This window comes from Sus scrofa, chromosome 1, assembly GCF_000003025.6.
Source record: "Sus scrofa isolate TJ Tabasco breed Duroc chromosome 1, Sscrofa11.1, whole genome shotgun sequence".
NCBI lineage: Eukaryota > Metazoa > Chordata > Mammalia > Artiodactyla > Suidae > Sus > Sus scrofa.
In genome coordinates this window covers 243,394,487-243,416,943 of record NC_010443.5, presented here as the reverse complement: position 1 = coordinate 243,416,943, position 22,457 = coordinate 243,394,487, and the positions used below count along the sequence as shown (strand labels likewise).

The 22,457-nt window shown below is 39.3% G+C and overlaps 1 protein-coding gene across 3 annotated transcripts in view; it reads left to right on the top strand.

The window, feature by feature from the left end:
* The window catches only part of GRIN3A (glutamate ionotropic receptor NMDA type subunit 3A), a 153,538-nt gene continuing 131,285 nt past the window's right edge, over window positions 205-22,457 (top strand). For 2 of the 3 annotated variants that reach the window (XM_021066896.1, XM_021066913.1), the window contains exon 1: window positions 205-2,714. In XM_021066896.1, coding sequence (XP_020922555.1) covers window positions 2,016-2,714 — 699 coding nt within the window. In that variant the 5' untranslated portion in view covers window positions 205-2,015. The remainder of the gene's footprint in view (window positions 2,715-22,457) is intronic. The other variant, XM_021066903.1, reaches the window with a different exon arrangement.

The window sequence follows — 22,457 nt, the reverse complement described above, 5'->3', positions numbered from 1 at the left end:
TCCGTACTACACAGTTAATTGATTCCCGGTCTTCCTGTAAGGCAATGACCCCAAAATTATGTAATGTTTCTTATTCAGATCCCAATCAATGGAAACATCTGGAGCAAGAGGAAAGTTCCAACATCCCATGCAAGGAAGACTCTTTAGGGCCTCAGGAAGAATCCTTCCCTTCTGGTTCAGACTCTACTATAATTTCCACTTTTCCCTCATGGGAGAAAAGTCTCTGGCACCCCAGTTTTGCAAAAATTATTTTGAATGGCAGGTTAAAGTTAGCTCTGAGATGACTTTCAAGATCTATGCTGAGGGAAACAGCATTTGATTTGCAAACTTCTTGGGAATTTTCTTTAGCTAGAGACTCTTCTTCCCAAGGATTTAAAGCAAGATGGAAACTTTAGCTTCTGAATCAAAACAACTCCCCAGAGTTAAAAGCTAGCTGTATTTGCATAATGATTTAGCAGATCCAAACAGCATGGCAAGGTCAGATAAAATTGCCAAGGTCATGGTTCTCTGGAAGTGTTATTGAAATTCAGAACCCCTGATCTGGTGTGTGCTCTGCCCCATGGATATCTCTTCTATTCTCCTTCTAATTGATACTATGCATAAAAGAAAATAAATCTACTGTATGCCTGGAAACCACAATCCTACTCTTCACCCCCTTCTTCCAACTTCAGATTGTTCAGATCATGGAGAAAAGGATCAAATCAGAACCCACTGACCTCACTGTATTACCATACAAATGAAAGAACTTGCTAGCAACTGTCATCTGGGCACTCCTGGTCTAAACTAAAAACCGCTGTTGACTGTGCTTGAAAGTATACTTTCAAAGCATTTTAAATCTCTTTCATTTCTTGATGAAATAATTGCTTCGAAATCACTGTTTTAATTTTGAGAATCCCAAAATAGGGATGCTTAAAAAACAAAACAAAAAACCAATGGCCCACGTGCCAGAGAGCAGGTAGCTAAGGAGATTAAACGTGTCAACGATTCTTGCTTTATTGCTCTCAACTAGAAAAACCTTTAAAGACATAGAAGGGAAGCTTCCTTAAAGTCACAGCCTCTTTGAACCTATCCCAGTGAGCCGCCGGATTTCAGATTCCTCAGGCGCAACTCCGAATTGAGAATTCTCTGCGGCTCAGAGTGATGGCCCTCTTAGGTCGCAAGAAATTTTGCCAACTACCACTCCTAGCCTTTGAGGGGAGAGGACTTGCCAGGGGCTCGAGAAGCGCCACCCGGGAATCTCTCCATCAGTGGGCGTTTAGCGCAGCCAAGCGACAGCCTGGCGCCAGGGCTCAGCAACAGGGAGGCGCCAGCTGAGGCGGGGGGAACTTTGCGCTCGGAGCAGAACCACCCTTTGCTGGCCAGTCGCGTCGCTCCTCTGAGGAAGCCAGCGGCGGCGACTGGGTGGAAAGAGGATGAAAGAAAGGAAGAGAGGAAGTAGCGAAGGAAGAAGAAAAATGAAGACAGCGCTGGGGGAGCCCGCGAGAAGGTGGCCGACGGTGGAACAAGGATTTGGCTGCTTTTCCGCACCCCTGGCGTGAACGCTTTCTCCTGAGCGACCCCAAAGAAAGAAGTGGGTGAAAAAGAAAGAGACAAGAATCCAAGTGAGCGCCTTGCCTCCTCGGTCATTGTTGCCCCCTAGAAATCCCAGCTGCTTCTCTGCCCAACCTCCCAGAGGAGCCGGACGCAGTGCCCGAGCAGCCAGCCCTGCGTATGGGGCGGAAAGGGAACGGGCGCCCAAGCCGCGGGTGACCACCGCCGCCCGCCCGCCCTGCTCCGCAAGGGGACCGGGCGGGCAGGGGATGCGAGGCGGAGGGACGTGGGACTGGGTTCCGAGACTGCCGAGGGCGCGCTAGGCTCCAACTTGGATGGCCCTGAGTAAGCTCTAGCTCTTGGGACCGCTTCGCCGCGCGGAGTGAGCTGCACGCGGGACCTGGGGGCGGAGACCTTAGGCAGCTGCTGCAGGGGGGCGAGCCAGGCGCAGGAGGGGGCGCGCTTTCTCCCTGCGGGTCTCAGTAATGAGGAGACTGAGTTTGTGGTGGTTGCTGAGCAGGGTCTGTCTGCTGCTGCCGCCGCCCTGCGCACTGGTGCTGGCCGGGGTGCCCGGCTCCTCCTCGCACCCACAACCCTGCCAGATCCTCAAGCGCATCGGACACGCGGTAAGGGTGGGCGCGGTGCACTTGCAGCCCTGGACCACGGCCCCCCGCGCAGCCAGACGCATCCCCGACAGTAGCCGGACAGGCGCCCAGAGAGATGAACCCCAGCCAGGGACTTGGCGGCCCCCAGCGCCCTCGCCGGGCGCACGCTGGTTGGGGAGCGCCCTGCATAGTCGGGGGCCACCGGGCGCCCGAAAGCTCGGAGGGGGCGCCGGGGCCGAGACCCTGTGGCCTCGGGACGCCCTCCTCTTCGCTGTGGACAACCTCAACCGAGTGGAAGGGCTCCTGCCCTACAACCTGTCTTTGGAAGTAGTGATGGCCATCGAGGCGGGCCTGGGCGATTTGCCGCTCTTGCCCTTCTCTTCCCCTAGCTCGCCGTGGAGCAGTGACCCTTTCTCCTTTCTGCAGAGCGTGTGCCACACCGTGGTGGTGCAAGGGGTATCCGCGCTGCTCGCCTTCCCTCAGAGCCTGGGCGAGATGATGGAGCTCGACTTGGTCAGCTCCGTTCTACACATTCCAGTTATAAGCATCGTGCGCCAGGAGTTTCCGCGGGAGAGTCAGGTGAGAGGAGTCTGGCGCGCAGAGGGGAGCTGGGCGCCGCTGGGGGCGGGGAGGGTAGAGCGAGGGAGGGCGAGCATCGGTGAAGACTTGAAGGACTCTGGACATCACAACTTAGGTATTGTATAAGGATCGGATCGGGCCACATCCGTTGGTGATAGGTAGAAGGATCTCAGTAGAAATGAAATAAAACAATTTAAAGAGCAGATGGAAATAAAATGAGAGGTAGAGGTATCAGATGGAAGGAAGGAAGTGGGGAGAATAAGCGAAAAAACTCTTCACGTTTTGACCAGCAGAGAGAAACCTATTGGTTACCCGACGGAAGTAGAAGTCTGCAGGAGGTTCTAATGACTAGCGCGGGGGATGGGCAAAGAAGGTCCCAGATTATTGGAGTCTTTGCAGTGAGGAGCTCTCAAAACACCTGTTGGAAAGAGCACCTGACCTCTCTGACTTATTTAGAAGGTGTCCCTGAGCTTTAGGCGATAGCATAAGAAAGAAAATAATTCTCTTTGAATTCCTTTGAGTAAACAGGCAATGTGCAGTTAGAACAGAAGTAATAGGTAGAGTGGTTAATTAGTCTTGGATATTGGAATGCCTTAGAAATTTTATCTGATACCTTATAAATGGATGGGAGGACTCGGGATTTTTCTTTGTCCCTACTTTCTCTATGTGATGTGGGTTCAGAGACTGGCTATATTTAGTTGAGTCAGCCCATTTCTGCTCCAACTGTACAGGAATAAAGAAAAAAGACTAATGATTTAGCTTCCTATGGGTTAAAAAAATGTATGTATTTTATGTATATGTATGTAATGATAAATATTTAAGAGGGCGGGATCCTTTTAGGAATATGGGTTTTCTGCATTTTGTACATTATTTTTTATCAAAATATCAAGCTTAATTAAGCTTTCTACAAAGTATTTATGAAACAAATAGGTAACTGGTATTGCTCTCATTTTAGAGCTGAGAAACTAAGGGAAGTTCTGGGGTTTGGTCAACATTGGTCTGTATACTTGTAGAAGAGTCCAAAGAATTTCTAACTCTATATTACTTTCACTATCACTTCAGCTGGAAAAAAATACTTCTAATCTCTTATTGCAATTTTAGTACAAATAGAGATAAAAATAAAATGAGTAAGAGCAAATACATGAGAAAAGTTTGATCAAATCTATGCATATGAAGAGAGTACTAAAGGCTTCTTTTTCTAGAAAAAAAAAAATCTTACATTTTTAATCTTAGGAAGGGCAGACTCAGGCCACTTCCACCAGTTTCCCAGAAGATTCCTATTTAATTCTGAACTGTAGAGATTTGATCTGCAGAGTGCAGGCTAATTAACTTTTATCTAAAATATTTCCGTCACCTGAATCTGAATGACTGCAGGCAGCAGATGGGAAGGCATGGAAAACACAGGTGCACAATACTGCCAGTGGCCAGGGTGTTATAAACATGAAATTGCATCCATAGGGTGCATCATTATTAATATCTATGCAGAATTGGATCTAACAAATGCAAGAGTCAGCATCACTTGTTTCTCATCATTGCTTCCTTATTACCTAATACTTCATACCTGCCAATAGTGTTCACAGTCTCCAGACTCCTTTCCATTTGTAGATTGTTTGGCAAGAGAATTAGCAAGAATCCACCCCCCTCCCCCATTAGTGACCTTAGTTAGAAGTGAAATTGTCTATGTTCCATGATGAATTTTTGTTGTATACAGCACATTACAACAAGGGGACCAGAGAAGCCATGAAGTAGCATAAAGAATCAGTGGACCTCATAGTTTTAGGACCCCTGGAGGGAAAAGAGTTCTCTAGGGACAACCCGTGCAAGCTGACAATAAAATACTCTACCAAGCATAGTTACTTCTATATTTCATTCAGAAGTTATTTTACTTTATTTTTGTCCACGCCCACTGCACAAAGAAGTTCCCGAGTCATGGATCAAATCCAAGCCACAGCAGTGACCCCAGGCATAGCAATGACAATGCCAGAGCCTTAGCTGCTAGGCCACCAGGGAACTCTCAGAAGTGTATTTTAAATCATCGTTGTCAATACTACTTTCATGGCACACATCTTGAAAGGAAGAGATTATTAACTCAGGTCTGGTTTGGCCACCTGAGGACATTTTCTTTCATTTATCTTCATATTTTAAATTCAAACACATCTAACCTGTCTTTGCTTTAGTATATAATTTAAATGTCATTCTATAATGTTCTTTATTAAAAATGTCCAGCTCAATGCCAAGTCACTGTAATGTAATTTTAGCATATAACCACCCTCTACTTTCAGCAAAAATAATAACTGATCTTTCCCTGGCTTCCCCCTGAAAAGTGGACCTTTATCTAATACAATGATGTGATTTTTTTTTAACTTTCTAAATATAAAAGAATGACAAAGTCGTTTTACACATTAAGTAAAATTGACTTCATTTAGCCACTGTCCTCATTGGAGTCTACTGCCCAGTGACCTAATTTGTTGATTGCACCAGTGCCTGAATAAAGGATTCTAGAAGAGAGTGAACTTGTCCACACAATCAGACAAATCAAAATTAATTTTAGAGAAGGAGCAGCAATAATGTTTTCTCCCACTTTCTTTTGGGCGACTGATTTCTTTCATATGAAACCTTTAATATCTAAAGAATGGTTTTGATAGCACTCTGCTACAACTCCTGAATGGAAAGAAATACCAGTGAAATGGCCAAACCCCTGAGAATAGCATAGCTTTATTTCAGGATACTATTTATTCCTGAGAATAGCATAGCTTTATTTCAGGATACTATTTATTCCTGAGAATAGCATAGCTTTATTTCAGGATACTATTCATTCCTGAGAATAGCATAGCTTTATTTCAGGATACTATTTATTCTAAACATAAGCACATAGGTTCATCAGCTTGGAAGAAACCAGCTTCCTTAAAACAGGGAGATGCGTTAAAAGTAAGAGTTAGCTACCTACTTTTGGAAACCATATGTGTATTATCACTACCTAATAAATGCTTAATGCCACATAACACATAGGAAAAGGTCAAAGCATGCTTCCACCCCCACAATTCTGACTTTATCACACCCAAACCCCCACACTTGAGGCCAACTCATTTTATCAAAATGATCCCTTCATAGTTCTAAATTCTTTTCCCATGATCTTCAAATAATGATGCTGCACATGGAATTAGTTACATTTAAGTTACAATAAGTTCTTACAGCTCTTTGTTTCTCTTCACATACTACTTTTTCAATTTTAGCACCTCAAAATTTACCTGCTGAGGTAATGACAGATATATATTTCTTTTTAAAATATATATCTCATGTTAATTCCATATCCATTTCATTAGGCAGAATTAATGGAGTAATATAATTGGCTTAGAATCAAACCTATGCAATTAAAAACTGCACTACTATTTTCATCTCTTGTTGAATGTACCATCCACAGTTTGCCTGTCTCGTGAGCCATATATGCTACCTAATTAATAGATGTTTATTTCCTTGGAATTGTGTTTTAGATGGTCCATTTTTATAATATAGGGCTAAGTACTGAATTCTGTTTATTAGAATTTGGCTAGCATGGTGCCACTTTTGCATGGTCCAGGGGGGCAAAACAATGTCATACATAACTTACGTGCCTCATGAGGGAACAAGTAAAGGACACTTGTTTCTAAAACATCTGCTCTCAACTGTGTTAGTTTTCCTTGACTTACTCCATGCAAGGCACCATTCTCTCTTCTCTAGGGGAAATGTATTCTTCTTCAGTTCATAATGAATGGCTGGTAGTAGCACCTAATTGTGGCTGACTTGAAGGTAAATTATTTCAAATTAAATGTCAAGTGATGCAAAGCTTTCCTTAGCAGTGATCTTTTATAGGTTTCTCTGGAAGAACAGGGACCTGGGATTAAGTTGGAAGTTTTTATTTTTAATTCAGGGATTTTGTTGTAACAGCCCTTACTTTTCTAGATAAATAGAATAGAAGAGACTAAGAGACACCATTCATGGGGCAGTTAATCAGTTTCACCCCTCTTTCTATGTGTCTGCTGTAGAGCAGTCATAGAGAATCTTGGATCTTGATCATGGCTCTTACATCTTGGAGTTAACTTATGATGGAATCATTTGAAGATGAGTTTCACTGTCTAATTCCTTAGTGTTTTATCTTCTGGTGTGGCAGAAGGACTTTGGGTTTTGTACCATTAGTTTTTGGGTTTTTTTGTTTTTTGGTTTTTGGTTTTTTTTACTATGTTGATCATTTTTAAAAACATTTTTTTGGAGTATAGTTGACTTATGTATTAGTTTTAGGTGTACAGGAAAGTGAATCAGTTGTACATATAAATATATCCATTCTTTTTTTCCATATTTTCCTGTGCTATACAGTAGTTTCTTGTTGATCATCTATTTTATACAGGAGGGTGTATATGTTATTCCTACCCTCCCAAAAGCTCCCTCCCCCAATGGTTTCACCTGGGAATACCATTCGATTTTATTTCCTGAATACCTCCTGTCAAATTCCAATCATGTCGGTTAAACAAGCAGAATATAATAGAAGGCATATTAAATTGTACTCAAAAGACAATATACCTCTACCTCTCACTGGCCATGGAATTTTAGGGAAGTTCCTCTATCTCTGAGCATCTATGCTTGTCGGTCAAAGGAAAGTTATTTTACCAATTTGACAGAGTTGTTGTGTGAATCAAATAAGAAAGTGAAGTTCTTTGGAAAAATTGATAGCCAAATAACTTGTAGAGAGGTGCTGGTTTTGATCAGATAAGAATCATCCAAGTCCTAATTCACCATTAACTCTTCATTGGTTGTTACTAATCAAAGTAGGATGTGATTCACAGTATAACTTGCCTTCATCTTCCACCTTACTCATTATCCAATCCTTCATTTTCTTTCTCTTAAAAAAAAAAAGGAAAGTAGGTTTAACACCACCACCCCCAAAAGACTTATGTTCCTAAGTAGCTTGTACCCTTGCTTAGGATTAGAAGATATGCCACTGTTGCTATACCAATGGCAAAGTTTTTTTCCTTTTTTGTGACTGCACCTGTGGCATATGTTCCCAGGCTAGGGATTGCATCTGAGCTGCAGCTGCAGCCTACACCACAGCTGGGCAATGCTGGATCCTTTAACCCACAGTGTACAGCTCAAAAGTGACCCAGGCTGCTGCAGCTGGAATCTTAACCCACTGCACCACAGCAGGAATTTCCAATAGCAAATTTTTATCAATGCACATGATCAATACAGTTTCTAGAGCCTTCAGTATTGCCATAGAAGCTTCAATAAGATGTGTAAGGTTTTTCAGAAATGTTGGTTTCTCACATTGGTTTTAAGTTTCTCCTATAGGCAAACTTTAGATCCCTCATGAGACTCCCGTCACACAGTCTAACCCCTCTACCCCAGCTCCACCTACCACACCACTAAGCACACTGGCTTATCTGACGTTATTTTCACTGTCAAGTCTTTCTTGATGAAGAAAGCAGTGTGTCGATTCATACTGGCCCAAGATCCTTATCTTGGAAAGATAAGAGTTTGCAGACCAGCTACTGTGAGTATCAGTGCCTAGGCAACTATGCAGGGCTCTCATACCAAGACATTGTACACTTGAGTGGCCATACTAAGTGTAGAGATGAGAATCTCATTGTCTTTTCTCCTGCCTTCTCTAGCTTCCACCACTCACATACACAAAAGAGTAGAGAAGCAGTACAGCACTAGAAATGAGATGTGGAATCTATAAAAGTAGGCAAGAAGAAAGAGCATCTCAGAATCTGCCGCATAGCTTTTTGAGCGAATGCATGGATAACAAACTGATGGAAGTCTTTAGCCACTCATTTCTTTCTCTGATCTTTCTTATATGGGATGGTGGGAGAAGAGAGCAATGAGGGGAAGGTAGGCAAGGAGTAAACCAGCTGTCTACTCCCATCCCCCATTCTAACACCTCAGCTAGACTTTCAGATCTCCTGAATCTGAAGATTCAGACACTTTCAGGGGAAATAGAGTTTGATCTCCTGCACTAAGGGAGCAGGATGGTCGTACTGAACTGAGTTGGTACTGTATCAGCTGGAATAAACCCTGACACTAGAAGGCTAGTATCTAGTCTGTGGAGATGAGCCTTCAGGGGTTCAAGTGGTAGAGAATTAAGCAAGCTGAATTATCCCTCATTGTTATTCATTCAAGACATAAATTTAAGAAAAAACTAAGTCATGCATATTTTTGTAGTATTTATGCTCTTCAGGGCTTCTTCACAAATGTGCTCGTAGTATCGCTTTAACAGTCCTGTGAGGTAAATAACAGTGTGTAGACAACACACAAAGTAGTAAAAGAGCTATGCATTGTAGAAAGTGAGAAGTCACCAAGAGGGGAAAAAATTAACAACTCCTTCTGAATTTAGTGTATTTGTCAACCTACAATCCAACAACAGACTGGATCCATCACCGTTTTTGAATTATTGCAGGAAAAAAAGATAAAAGCGATATCTACTTACAGGTTTGATAAGTAAAATATTTCACACTAAATATCAAATAATAGAAATTTAATTAAATGAATCATGGTCTATCTTTACAATGGAATACCATGTACCCATTCAAAATGAAAATATATTTACTGACACAGAGATAAAAAATGTATACAGTGTATATAATGTGTGATCTTTTGTAAAATATAAAATCTAGAACTATGTTTATACCAGTGTTAAATGTGGGAGTTCCTGTTGTGGCTCAGTGGGTTAAGAACCTGATGTTGTCTCTGTGAGGAGGTGATTGTATCCCTGGCCTTGCTCAGGGGATTAAGGATCCGGTGTTGCTGTGGCTCTAGCACAGGCCTCAGCTGCAGCTCTGATTCAGCCCCTAGCCCCCAGGAACTTCCATATGCTGCAGGTGTGGCTGTTAAGGAAAAAAAAGTTAAATGTGATTGTAAGTAAATTATAGAAGTCCATATTTTATCCTGTGTTTCCATTTTTCTCAAGTATGTATTACCTACAAAATTAAAAATAAGGGAGGAAAACACAAGTTGCCTTCACGTTTTCTCACCCGTGCTTTCAGTTCTTCATTATAAAGTATAGATTTCAGGAACAAACTGTAGAGTATGTTTAAATTTATCCTTTCACATCCATATTTTCAGTTTGATCCTCACAGTTACTTCGTGAAGTTAGGATAATTAGTATACTTGTATTCTGCAAATGAGACAATGGTAACATATAGATGGAAGAAATACAGGTAGGAGTGAAGAGAATAGGTTTTTGAGAAGCACACATCTGTGTTTGAATCTTAGCTCTACCACTGTCTAGACATTTTACCTTGAGAATGTCTCCATGCCTCAAATTTTGATCCACAAAATGTGACTACCTTATAAAGTTACGGTGAGGGTGATAGCATGTATGCGAAGTTCTAAGAACTGTCCCTGGAGCACTGTGTATCCTTATGCTAATGATCATTCTTTTAGTACATAGTGTTGACATGGCTTAATTAAAAACTGAAATAATAAGAACGAGAACTCAAATATTCTAGCTTGCTCTCCAGACTCTTTATACATGCATTTTCCATATGCATTTGATATTAAGACTTAAGAGATCTGATTCCAGTAGATCAACCCTAAGAAAAAATAAGATTCTGCTGTTTTGAAACTCCCCTTAGAGGTCTGATTCACTGAGTTGCACCCTCAAGTTAGGCATGTGTAAATTTGGTCAGCAATGAAATGAACTTTGAGGTCCAGTTTCAACCAGTTGCTTTTTTTAGTGGGTTCTGAATGCCTGGATCTTTGGAACAGTTAAATCAGAGGTAAAAAATAATGTTCTGTTTCTATTTGTCAGTATTAGTGAGGAGTTCACAAGTCTTGCCTTATCTACTACCCCAATTTCTCATAGGAGGCTCCCAGAAACTAAAATTAAGGAACAGTAGAAACATGACCCAGTTTTTGGTTTAGGCTTCTTGGGGGAGACTGGGAGAAGAGGGATTTTAGAAAGGGCAGAGTCTAACTTGATGTGGATTAAAGGTTCAGAAGTTTCCCTTTTCTCATGCAGGCTTTATCCATACCAATTGGACTGACTTGTGCATCTATTAGCTCAAAGTTTGGGAACAGTAGCACTGTTATATACTAAGAATTGTAAAAAAGGATATCCATATGGCAAATTTGGTGTTTGATTGAATCATCACTATATCAAAATTGATGCATACAATGTACAGGGACTTTTAAAATGTGTATTGCTTTTCTGATTATAAAAGTAATTCATATGCCCTGCTACCCCCGGGTGTCCTCCAATAACCTTACATAACATTTTGATGTTATGCTATTCTGTCAAGGATACTGGTTTAAAATTTGTAGAAATACTTGGGTACAAGTGGAGAAAGCTTTATTGTCACTCCAAATGGGCATTGTCATCAAAGAATAGAAGAAAGGAATTCTTTTTTTAAAAAACTTTCTGAAAAGTCAGAGCTGGCATGATTTTCGAAGCATAGGCATTCTGAGTTGATGGTATTTCTGTATTAAAAGGTGGTATTTTCCTTTGTATTTGCAGTCTAGCTTTATATTTTCATCACTCTGCAGGTGCTGAGTCTATACAGTTCCAGACAATGGCTCCGTCTGGATCTTTCAGTAGCATTCTTAGGGATGACTTAGACATGGGTTGTCACTACTCTCTTCTCAGTTAGGGGTGATCATTAGCTGAACTTTCAGTATCAAGTGCTTTGATGGCTGCACAGCCTGCATACAAACTATTGGTGTTTTTTTGGTACTGAAAGCCTCAACCCAAAGCCAAACAAAAATTGGGTGAGTACTCTTCAGCTTGAAAAGTAAAAACAGCTTATTTCCATAATCCAAGTTAGATGCTCAGCGTGTTTTTATCTAATAGAATTACATTCTGGCTCAGTTGTGGAACTGTACTTGTTCAGTCCCAACCAGAGGTACTTAAACAGGGATTCTGTTAAACAAAGAATTTGCTTCTGTATGTTGTAAATTTAATAGGTCCAAATACAGAGCTGCTATGCTTTTGATGATATCCAGGAAATTAATTTGAGTCACATCACACAATGTGTTATACACATAAGGAAACGCTTCAGTGTATAGCTGAAAATGAGTGATAAATCCAAGCCTGAGTTAATCCAGTATGCCGTCACCTGGTTGCAGGCACAAAGCGCCACCTACTGGTCTCTAAACAATAGCTTTAAGTTAAAACATCCTAAGAATCCAGCCTTTTAAGGCAAAAAAAAAAAAGGAATCCAAGCAGCTTTTAGTCCATTTCCTGGTCTTTTGACTATGGGAAATGTAGGTTAATCCATCTAAGAAAATATATTTTTCTGCCTTCTGAGAAAATCCAACAGTCTTGGCTGTTCTGCAACCATAATGGCAGTTATAAACCTGATAGTAAGATATCTCTTTAGAAATGTAAGATGGTTAATTATTTTAGTAGCTGTATTTATTATTGCTTTAGCCATTTTATTGTGTTACGCTTGTAATTTGTTTCTTTATGATTTTAAAAAATATATGTTCTTTGTGGATAATTGTGAAAGTTAATAAAAATGCCAAAAGAATAAAAATCACCCATTAGCCCACAACCCAGAGATCTAGACATATGTATGTGCTATAAAACTGGGATCATGCTATTTTATGAAATTGTTTAACTTATAAACATTTTTCCCATATCATCAATATTTTTCCATTTTTTTAATGGCCAGATAGTTTGCCTTTGAGTGGATTATTTCACCAACTCCTATAGTTTGGACCAGGTTTTTCCCATAAAATGATAAATAATACCACTAGTAATGGAACTTTACCAGACTCATCCTCTTTGATATTCTTACAGTTTTTGATGTTGTGGAACAACCTCTACTTGAGTTCTATGAAATCATCATGGTGTTGTGGTTTTTTTGTTTTTTTTTCTTTTTGGCTCTTTCATTGTCTTTTACTGATGGTGAGTCTTGTATTTAACCCTTTGTAGTAATAACCATAATACTCTGCTGTCCAATATTGATAGCTGCTAGCCCTATTTGAATGCTTAAGTTTAAATTAAAACAACGTAAAATTTAGAAGTCAGTTTGTCAGGCACTCTAAACACATTTCAAGTGCTCAATAATGGCCACATGTGGGTAGGAGCTCCTGTATTTGACAGCACAGATATGCCATATTTTTCAGTCTTCACACAAGTTCTATTACTGTCTGAGGGCTTTGTAATTTCAAGGAACAGAAATATTACTCCCATGAGCCCAGAAACAAGGAGTTTGTGATGAAAAAGCACAGGAAAATGACAAGGAGTTGAATTGCTCAAGGTGCATCTGGGCTGCACTGCTGGGAAGTGCTTGAGCAGCTTTCTTCTTTCCTTCCTCTGGGGCCCAAAAGCTCTTCTCTTGGCTGTCACTTCCCATCTGTTCCATCCTTCTTTCTGGATACCAGCTTCTTCCTCAGCTCTGCTGTAACTTCTGCATGGCTGTGGTTCTGATTTACCAGGACAGGACTTAGCCTGGACTCCATAGACTTTATAACTCTAATCATTTGACTGGTTCCTTAAATCTCTTAGCCCACCTTCCCCAGATTTTTGATTGGCTCAACCCATATGGATTGGTTTCCCCTCCATTCCACATTATATAGTCCTCTCTTACTCCAAATAGCAGTGGCCAGACAGCAGGAAATAAAATAGCAAAGGCCCTGCTCTCAAAGAACTTACATTCTACTGGAGTAGGCAGACAATAAGACATACAAACATAAATATATGATATAGCATTATTAAGTAAAGTCAAGCACAATGGAGGAAAATAAATCAGGGTAAAGGATTAGAGAATGACTATGTTTAGTCACCAAGACCTGTCTGAAGAAGTGACGGTTTTGAGCAGAGATTGAAATAAGGAATGAACCATGCAAATTTCTGAGGGGGAAGCATTACAAGCAAAGAGAAGAAAAATGCAAAGGCCCTTAGGTAGTGAGAAGCATAGCAGTAAGTATTTGTCAAATAAATGGATTGTCCTTAGTACCATCCATAATCCTATTTGCTAACAAGTTCACACAATTTCAAAGAAAGAGGTATAAATAGTGAGACAATACCCAGGTCTGGTACACTGCTACACAACTGTGTATGGGCATTGCCCAAGGTTTAGATTGCTGAATTTATCTCTTTGCATGTGGCAATACCATGAATGTCTAACTGGAATCTCCAGTTATCTTTTTTTTTTTTTTTGCTTTTTAGGGCCATACCTGTGGCATATGGAAGTTCCCAGGCTAGGGCTCTAATCAGAGCTGCAGCTGCTGGCTACAGCCATGCCAGATCCGAGACACATCTGTGACCTACAACACAAATCACAGCAATGCTGAGTCCTTAACTTACTAAGCGAGTCCAGGGATCAAACCCACATCCTCATGGTTACTAGTCAGGTTCATTATTGCTGAACCACAACAGGAACTCCTCCAGTTATATCTTTCATTTTCACCTTAAACTCGATGATTAGAAACATCCTAAGATGGTGTCCTTTCCCACCTATAAGAAGATTTCTCATAACTTCTTTGACTTCTCCCTTTTCTTGTTATCAGGTTGTGTTCCCTTCCTCAGTATGTTTTATTTATCCTTATTCTTCCTTATTTTCACAAGGCATTAGCTTCTCCCACCAATACTCTTGAATAGCTCCTGAAGTCTCTAGTTCCTTTCCTCCAAACCATTCTGCACATTGCTGCTAGATAAATCTCTCAAAGCAAAGCTGCTTCCATTTATTCGTTCATTCCTTCAACAAACACCAGGTGTAATGAACCGAGTCTAATGCCTCCCTACTGCTTAAAAGACACTTTATTATGACAATATTACCATTCTTTGTCCACTCCCCAACATTCCTGATGGATGAAACCCACACCTTAATGACAATTACTCTAAGAATGATTCATGAAGTGAGGGCAAGGTCCACCACGCTTGTGAGGATTATATTATATTCTCTAGATTTTGTGACTACAGGTCAAAAAAGCATTCCATCCCCAACTCCCAAGATTCTGACATGCTTCCCCTAGAGCCAGAGAAACACAGGTCACTTACCATCAGCAGTCTTACAGAACCTGGTTTTCAAGGCCTTCCACAAACATGTACAGATAATTCTTTCCAGTGTATGACAGTCCGTTAAGATGCAGGTGCCCAGAAAGCGTAAGCACTTTAGGAACTGAAATGTGTCTGTATAATTTTTTAAATCAATGAATGTAAATCATTATATTAAAAAACCTTTCTCTGTTATATATCTATATAGAAAGACAGATATATCTCATGTTGCTGTAATTTGCAGATGAATTAATCTCCAATTGAGAATTGATTTTTCCATGGAAACAATCTTATCTGTGGCTGTTAAGACCTCGGGCCAGGCCACAAAAGCCTGTTTGATCCGTAATATAGCAGAACTCTGATTTTAATGCTCCGACACTAAACATTATCTGTAACAGGCTTTTGTTTGAGATCAAGAGGATGCTAAGTGAAGATGAGAACCAGAAAACCTGTCTTCAAGTTACAGCACTGGAATCACCTGTATGGCCTTGGAAACCTTTCTGAGCCTCAATTTTTATTCGTTATAAAGTATCCATAGTCGGTCATTAAACAGGTATCTAATGAGTGTCTTGCTTGCAATTTAAAAGAATCGATAGGGGTTTCAGTGAGGTAATATACATAAAAAACACCTTGTACATTCAAATTTAAAAAACAGATGAGAAGCATTTTTATTGAAACATCTTTTTCTTTGGGAAAACACACCTAATTTCAGTTTGAGAAAGCCAGGACCCATCTTCCTGGGTACTCATTTGGCAGTAGGACCAGCCTACCCATGTTCTGTCACCTTGCATTGAAGTGGAGGGGTGGTGTTGTTACCCCTAAATGGTCAGCAGCAGCTGGAAAGGGAGGAAAGAAAGCAGGGTTTCCCTCTTCCTAAATAGAGAACTAAAAAGTGCTTATTCAACTGCCCCCAGAGTCAGCTGCCTGTCCTCAAAGCAAAGACCTGGAGGTGGGGGAAGAGAAGGGAGTTAAGGAGCTGACAGAAAAAGAGACCCACAGCCAGGACACAGCTTAACATGAAAGGCACTTTGGAAATCAAATACTAAAGCTAAGGTTGCCCGCTTATATTCATAAAAACACATTAGTTAAGAATTCTGAGATTACATCAGTTTCTAAATAATACTCCAGCAGGGATTGGAATACTGGAAGATAATTCAATCTCATTCTGACCTTGGTTCCAAGTATGCCTTTAACATTTGCTGGGCAGCAGCCACTTAAAGATCTTTGCATCTTCATCAAGAATTAACCGCAGCCCAGGCCAGGAGAATGCTTAGGGATTCCCTTCACGTGGGAAGATCAGGAATAAATAGACAGGCTTAATATTGGCTACACCACCTCTGCCCATCGTACTTCAATGACCTTCAAATTGACTTCTCACCTCTAGCCTTGGCTCCTCCATTACATTCCGCAAGCTGCTGTCAGAAGAGAAATAGTTCACTATTCTGTTTAAACCCCATCCCTACTTCCTAAAAACAGCAGCATTGTTTCCAAACTTGAGACATTAATGTACTGCCCTCATCATTTTGCTATGTCTCTCCATAATCTATTGCTATTAATTTTTAAAGTTATTGTACAGTTTTACTTAAATTTATTTTAAAAATCTTTTCCTCATGACACTTAATGAAAAACCAGTACCCCTTGCCATAAATAGTTGTTAGCTATGAAAATAAATACACAGCAAAAACAAAACAATTCTAGCTAGGTGGAATTGCCTGAGCCCTTTTTTAAAAGGGAGCATTTCCAGGTGCTAGAGAAGTGTTACAGACATACTGACACCAAACCGAGGCTTTCTCCTTGATTTAACAGAAGGATAAAATGTTTAATTGAAAAGGGATTAACTTTCTCACTATGCAGTTCAGAGTTTTTTTAATGTCAAGCCCCTGAGCAACCTAAAATCCTCTCAGGAACCACTTGTACACTCTGCCAAGCTCTAACCTATAGGATGAATTCTAAGCAGCTTTCAGTGGCATTCAAGACATTTCATCATCTGTCTGGCCTAACTCTCCATATTTCTTCTAGATACTGACCCTTATCCCTTGCACTCTGCTCGGCCATGCCTATGTGCACAATGCTGCTCTCATTGCTTAGAATGCCCTTTCACCTCAAATCTGCCTGAAACTCCTATTCTTCCTTCAAAATGCTGCTCAGCTATTACCTGTGCACAGTCCGATGCCCACCTTCTCCTTACAGCAGTTAATCACTTTCACTTCTGGGTGACATTTCTACCTTGAACATTCTTTTCTAGAGCTGTTGCGTACCATGTGACTAATTATGACATACATGTCTCCCTCCTCCACTAAATTGAATCCTAAACTCCTAACACCGTGAGTGTCTCGTAATAGATGCTCAGCACTATTGATCAATCAGTGGTCCACTTCTATCCTTTCCAGTGTAACAGAATTAAGTAACACCTGTGAGAAACCCACCGTATGTCAGGGTGGAGTGATATGAACTTAAAGTATCCCAGTTTATGAAAAAGAGTTCTCAGTCACTGAGTGGATAGAGTTCACTTTATGAAAAAGTGTTCTCATTCATTGAGTGGATAGAGTTCACGACCACCCAGAATTTACTGTGTTACATAGAACGAAACTGGAAGAGGAAGTCCTTGAGAAAATTGATTTTGTAAGAAATAGAATAAAGTGTTTCTAATACCCTATTAAACTTTTCATATGTCCCCAGATTGGTTTTCAGTTTCCTGGAGACCACAAGGGACAGAAAAGTGATGCTGTCCCCATGCCTTTGCGTCATTGCTTTCCCAAGTTCTCACCCCCATCCATTAGCCAATGTCTCTCTATTGTGTAGTCAGAGATTCTTGACATGTAAAAGTAGAAAGAAAGTCAGAGTTGATGAAAAGTAAAGTTCCTGGAAATAATCAGTGAAAAAGATAAGCCTGGAATTGTATTTTATCCTGTCATTTCTTGTCAAACAAAATCTCAGGGAATCAGAGAAGAGTTCAGATCTGGCTAAGATTGGCCAGTTCTATTCTTAGCTTCCCATTGTACCCACTGCTTTTCTGTCAGTAAGTGTAATTCCTTAGGCTTTCAGCCCCCGCCTCCCCCCGAGTGGTGCCCATCTGTGTTGTTAGCACATCCAGATAATTTTTCAAAATATAGATTCTCAGACTTATCAAATCAGAATCCCTAGGGTTGGAGCTTAGAAATCTATCTAAAAATCAAACAACTTTGCAGGTGATTCTGCGTATCATATTTTGGGAACCATATTATCTTAAGAGTCTGCCCTCATGTGATTTTCAAACTATGACTGGGTACCACTTGAAACAAAATCTTTGTAGGTGATTTTTTTTTTTAAGTGTAGATTCTCAGACACCCTGAATTCCACAAGTTACATGCTGTGGTCTGATATCTACTTTTTTTTTTTTTTTTTTGAAGAAACTCCCCCAGGTGATTTTTATCTAAGTACAGAGTACAGGATCATGTGAGAATCAGTCACCAGGGGCAGAGGTCTCAAACTCAGATGCCATGTAGGAGCCGGGAAGGTAATGGAAGTATGACAAACAATCCCAAATACTACAGTAGGGAGTAGTAAAAATTTTAGGTAACTGAAAAGTGCCTAATCTTTCTGAAGGAGGCAGCTAGCCACCACTTTACCTCCAACCAGCTGTTACTCATGGGGATGTGGCCAAATATTCTGAATTTTCAAAGGAAGCCAGATTGTTCGTATTTTTTTAATGTAAAATTGTGCTTAATTGTTGACAACTAACTCACTTATTTTTTTAGCTTTACTGAGGTATAGTTAACAAAATTGTTAAGATATTTAAAGCATGGAACATGATGACTTGGTATACATGTACATCAAGTGAACCAAGTAACTCATGTTTTAAAAGATAATCTGCAGGCTTGCTGAAGCTTGAGGGTTAGCCTTCTGGATTGGAAATGTCAACATATCTGAGTAGGTGGGTATTAACCAGAAATGCCTCCAGGACTGGCTAAGCAGGAGGAGGTGACATAGGCCTGTAACCATAATAAGTACAGTAGCTTTAAGGAGCAGTTAGAAAAACTAGAATATGTACCAACTGTAAAGGAGAAGTGGCCACCTCATTTGAAAGCAAGAGAACAAGATGGGAAAAAAGGTGCTAAAAGATAATGAATGTAATCCATTCCAGGTGTACCCATAAATGAATCTTAGAAACCTTACTCATAAAACAGAGATAATGAGATGATGGTAACTACTCACAGTGTTAGAGGTCTGATTAAATAAGTAGAATAATTTATCTCAAGTGGATTAGCAACGTCCTCTGATCTATAGTAGGTACTCAATTTTTTAAAAAAAAGTGTGCTAGTTCCATTGTTTTCCTTTTCCCTAAGCCTGTTTCTTAACACTAAAATTCAGTGGGCATTACAGAAAAGCAAGCTTACGGCAAAAATCTGACAAACTCTCTTGATTTTGTGGGGTTTTTTTTTAAAAAGAAAACTGATAACTTTTCTATGATGAGGCAATTGACAAGATAGTGATGACAGAGTGATTCAAGTCCCTCATAAGAAATGTCATTTCAAAATACAAAAGCACACTTGCATCAAATCACTGGCGTTCTTTACTGTGGGTTCAATGATTCTAAATTCTTTACAAAGGAAGTTGCTAAGCAAATGGTCTGGAGAATTTGTCTGTATAATTCTGAAAAAGCTGATGGAACTCTGGGTCAGAGTGATCTAAGAAAGTTGCTTTTATTTTATTATGTGTACGTATTTACTTATATTTATGTAAGTATATAAATATATATATTTACATAATAGATGATATATGTGTCTAATATGTACATATTATGTATATTTCACAAGCATTTATATATATCTACTTATTTATATACACATATTTATTGCACTTTTATTCATTGACTCAAAAATAATCATTTTATATGAAAAACAATGCAATGACGGTGTTGAAAAATGTCTTTACAGTTTAAAAGAGTAATGACTTCACCATTTTAAGGTACTTTCCCTTCAGCATTTGTCCTCTTGATATGAGTTTTTATCTCTCTGAGGTCAGTGTTTTCTGCTTTACTTGACATTATATCCAAGGGCCTCTTATAGTGCTTTACACATAGTAGTCATTCAGATATTTGGTTAAAGTATGAATACATGAACTTCTGAAATTATAAATGTAGTCAACTTTGTGTTCTGCTTTGCTCACTTCCATCATGTTTATAAGTCACCACAGACTTTGAACAAATCATATTTCTGTTTTGTCTACCTTTTTCTAATTATAAAATCAGAAAAATACAGAAGCCTGGCAAAAAGTTCTTCTCACTATCCAAAAACAATCACTCTTAACTTGCTGAGGTATTTCTCTTAATATTTGTTACATAAAATTTTTTCTTTAAAAGCATAGAGAATTTTTATTCAGATTCTTTCATTTGATGTGATGTTGCTGATGTTTTCCTGTCATGGGAAACCCATAGCCACCATTATTTTATTAACCGCATATGATCCCAAGCTTTCAGATATGCCTGGAATGTTGACATGTAAGTTTTTGCATTTTTTTGTCACAAAAATTGACAATTTTTGTGGCATAAAATGTTCCACAATAATGATCTTTGTTCATAGACTCTGTCCACTTTGTAGATTTTTGCCTTAGCATAAATTCCTGGAAAGGGAAATTAAGTGCTAGTTAATTGGAATATTTCCAAGGATGTTTTTCACAGGGGGTATGTGAATGGCCTATTTTCTATACCATATTTATCCCAGCACATGTTTTTCATTTTTTCTTACAAATAGAGGACAACTGACAAGGCATAAAATTCTTTCCCAAATTCAGTTTTGTATCACTTTATTGTCTTTGTGCTTTTAGTATATCAGTAATGAGAAACCCATGGTACTTATATTTATCCCTTTGAAGGTTACTTACTTCCTTTTCTTTCTTCCTTCCTTAACAGTTTTATTCAAACATTTTTGCCAGATAGGTCTAGGTACAGCTTGTTTTTATTGATTTTGTGAAGAATGAGATGGGTCCATTGAATTGAGAGTTAAAAAAAAAAAAAAAAACCAGAAAAAAAAAAAAAAAAAGAACAAAACAAAACATTTTCCTCCAGATATGTCTTTGCTTAGTCCTTTTATTGCTGTGTTTATGGTTTCTTTCTTAGGTACACCATAATTCTTAGGCTTATCATCTATAGTTAGGTGACCAAATAGTTTATATTCAAACCAGGACAATTATGAAAGTGAAAAGGAGGAGTGGTTAATAATTACATAGGACAATAGGCATAAAACAGGAAGTGAATGAGTACAAACTGAGATACATAATCACCTTCTTCATCCTTTTTCATTATTTACAGTTCTTGATCCTTTTGTTCTGTATCCTGAAAGGTTTCCTAAATTTTTTTCTTCCATGTCATTAATTCAGTGCTTTGCAATATCTGTCTTGCCCTTTATGCTTCCACAGCATATTTGAAATATGTTATCGGATTTTAATTTCCCTGTTTCTTTCCATTTAACAGTATTCTTTTTTCATTCCATCCTGTTACTGTTCATCTCACCCTTTCTCCTTTTGTGAACTACTCATGTTTCATAAAAGTCATGTTATCCTGTTTATTGTTTAAATGTCAGGGTTTTGTGAGTTTTTTTAAATTTCTAATTTTCCCTTGGCTTTTAAAATCATTTTCATAATATGTTTTTCCTTTCCTTTGTCTGTCCTACAGTATTTTTATAGGGCCCATATTGTTTTGCTTTTTTAATTGGGTGGGAGGAGGAGTTCTTACTCTAGAACAGTAAGAAATCTGTCTATACCCTCTGCCAACAAACAGGCTACATAGATTGCTAATTGCCTTACTTTAAATTCACTTATGTTCTGGCTGAATCCGCTTCCAATAAATAAAGCTAGACACGAAGTTGCTGTGCCCATTGCTTAAACCAGTCGTTAAGCAGGTGGTGTGACTCTGCTGAACCAGCCTGGAATCCACTTCTCCAAGCTGAGTCACTTTCTAATGCTCTTATCCGTTCCTTAACTAGGCAGCCTTTACAAAATACACACCCAGGCTCCATTCTAGACCTCTTGGCTCAAAATCTTGGGAAACAAAGGCTTGCCTATGTAAAAAATTTCCCAGATGCTTCTGATGTCCCCTCTTGGTTGAGAATCACTGATCTGAATCAAGAAGGATATGAAAACTAAAAAACCCACCAGAGCAGTTGGTTTTGCATCTTTTCTGGAGTAATTTCTGATCCTGCTACTTTGTATGGTGCTTTGCTTGTAGGAATGAAACTTTTCCCATACACACGCCTCTTGAAGATGCAATTTCTCTTTTATCTAGATTTAGGAATAAAAATACTAATCAGAGGAGAGAAGTGATTGAATGTCATTCTAACTCCCTCAAAAAGCACACCCCATGCAGTAGAGGGGCCGTGGTGACTCTTCTAACTGAGCTAAGTGATAGAGCTGAAAATCATTTTAAGGAGTTAAAAGGCAGAGGACCCAGATTACCTGAGTTTTAATCCTATCTCTGTCATTGACTAGCTAAAGGCAACTAGGTAAGTACAACCTTTCTGTGCCTTTTATTTACTCATTTATAAAATAGAGATAGTAGAAACTATTTCATTGAGTTTTAAGGAAGATTAAATGAAATAACTTATAAGAAGTATAAAGAAATGCCTGGTATTAAGTATCCAATATATTAGCTATTATTATTTTCAGAGGCAGTGTCTTATTTCATATTTTTTTCTTCTGGTTTCACTAGCTTTCTGTTTGTGCAACATCTTTCCATGCTAGCAATGAGTTGGTTGTTGTTAATAGAAGTCTTTAGACTTGTGAGTTCTCATATTTTT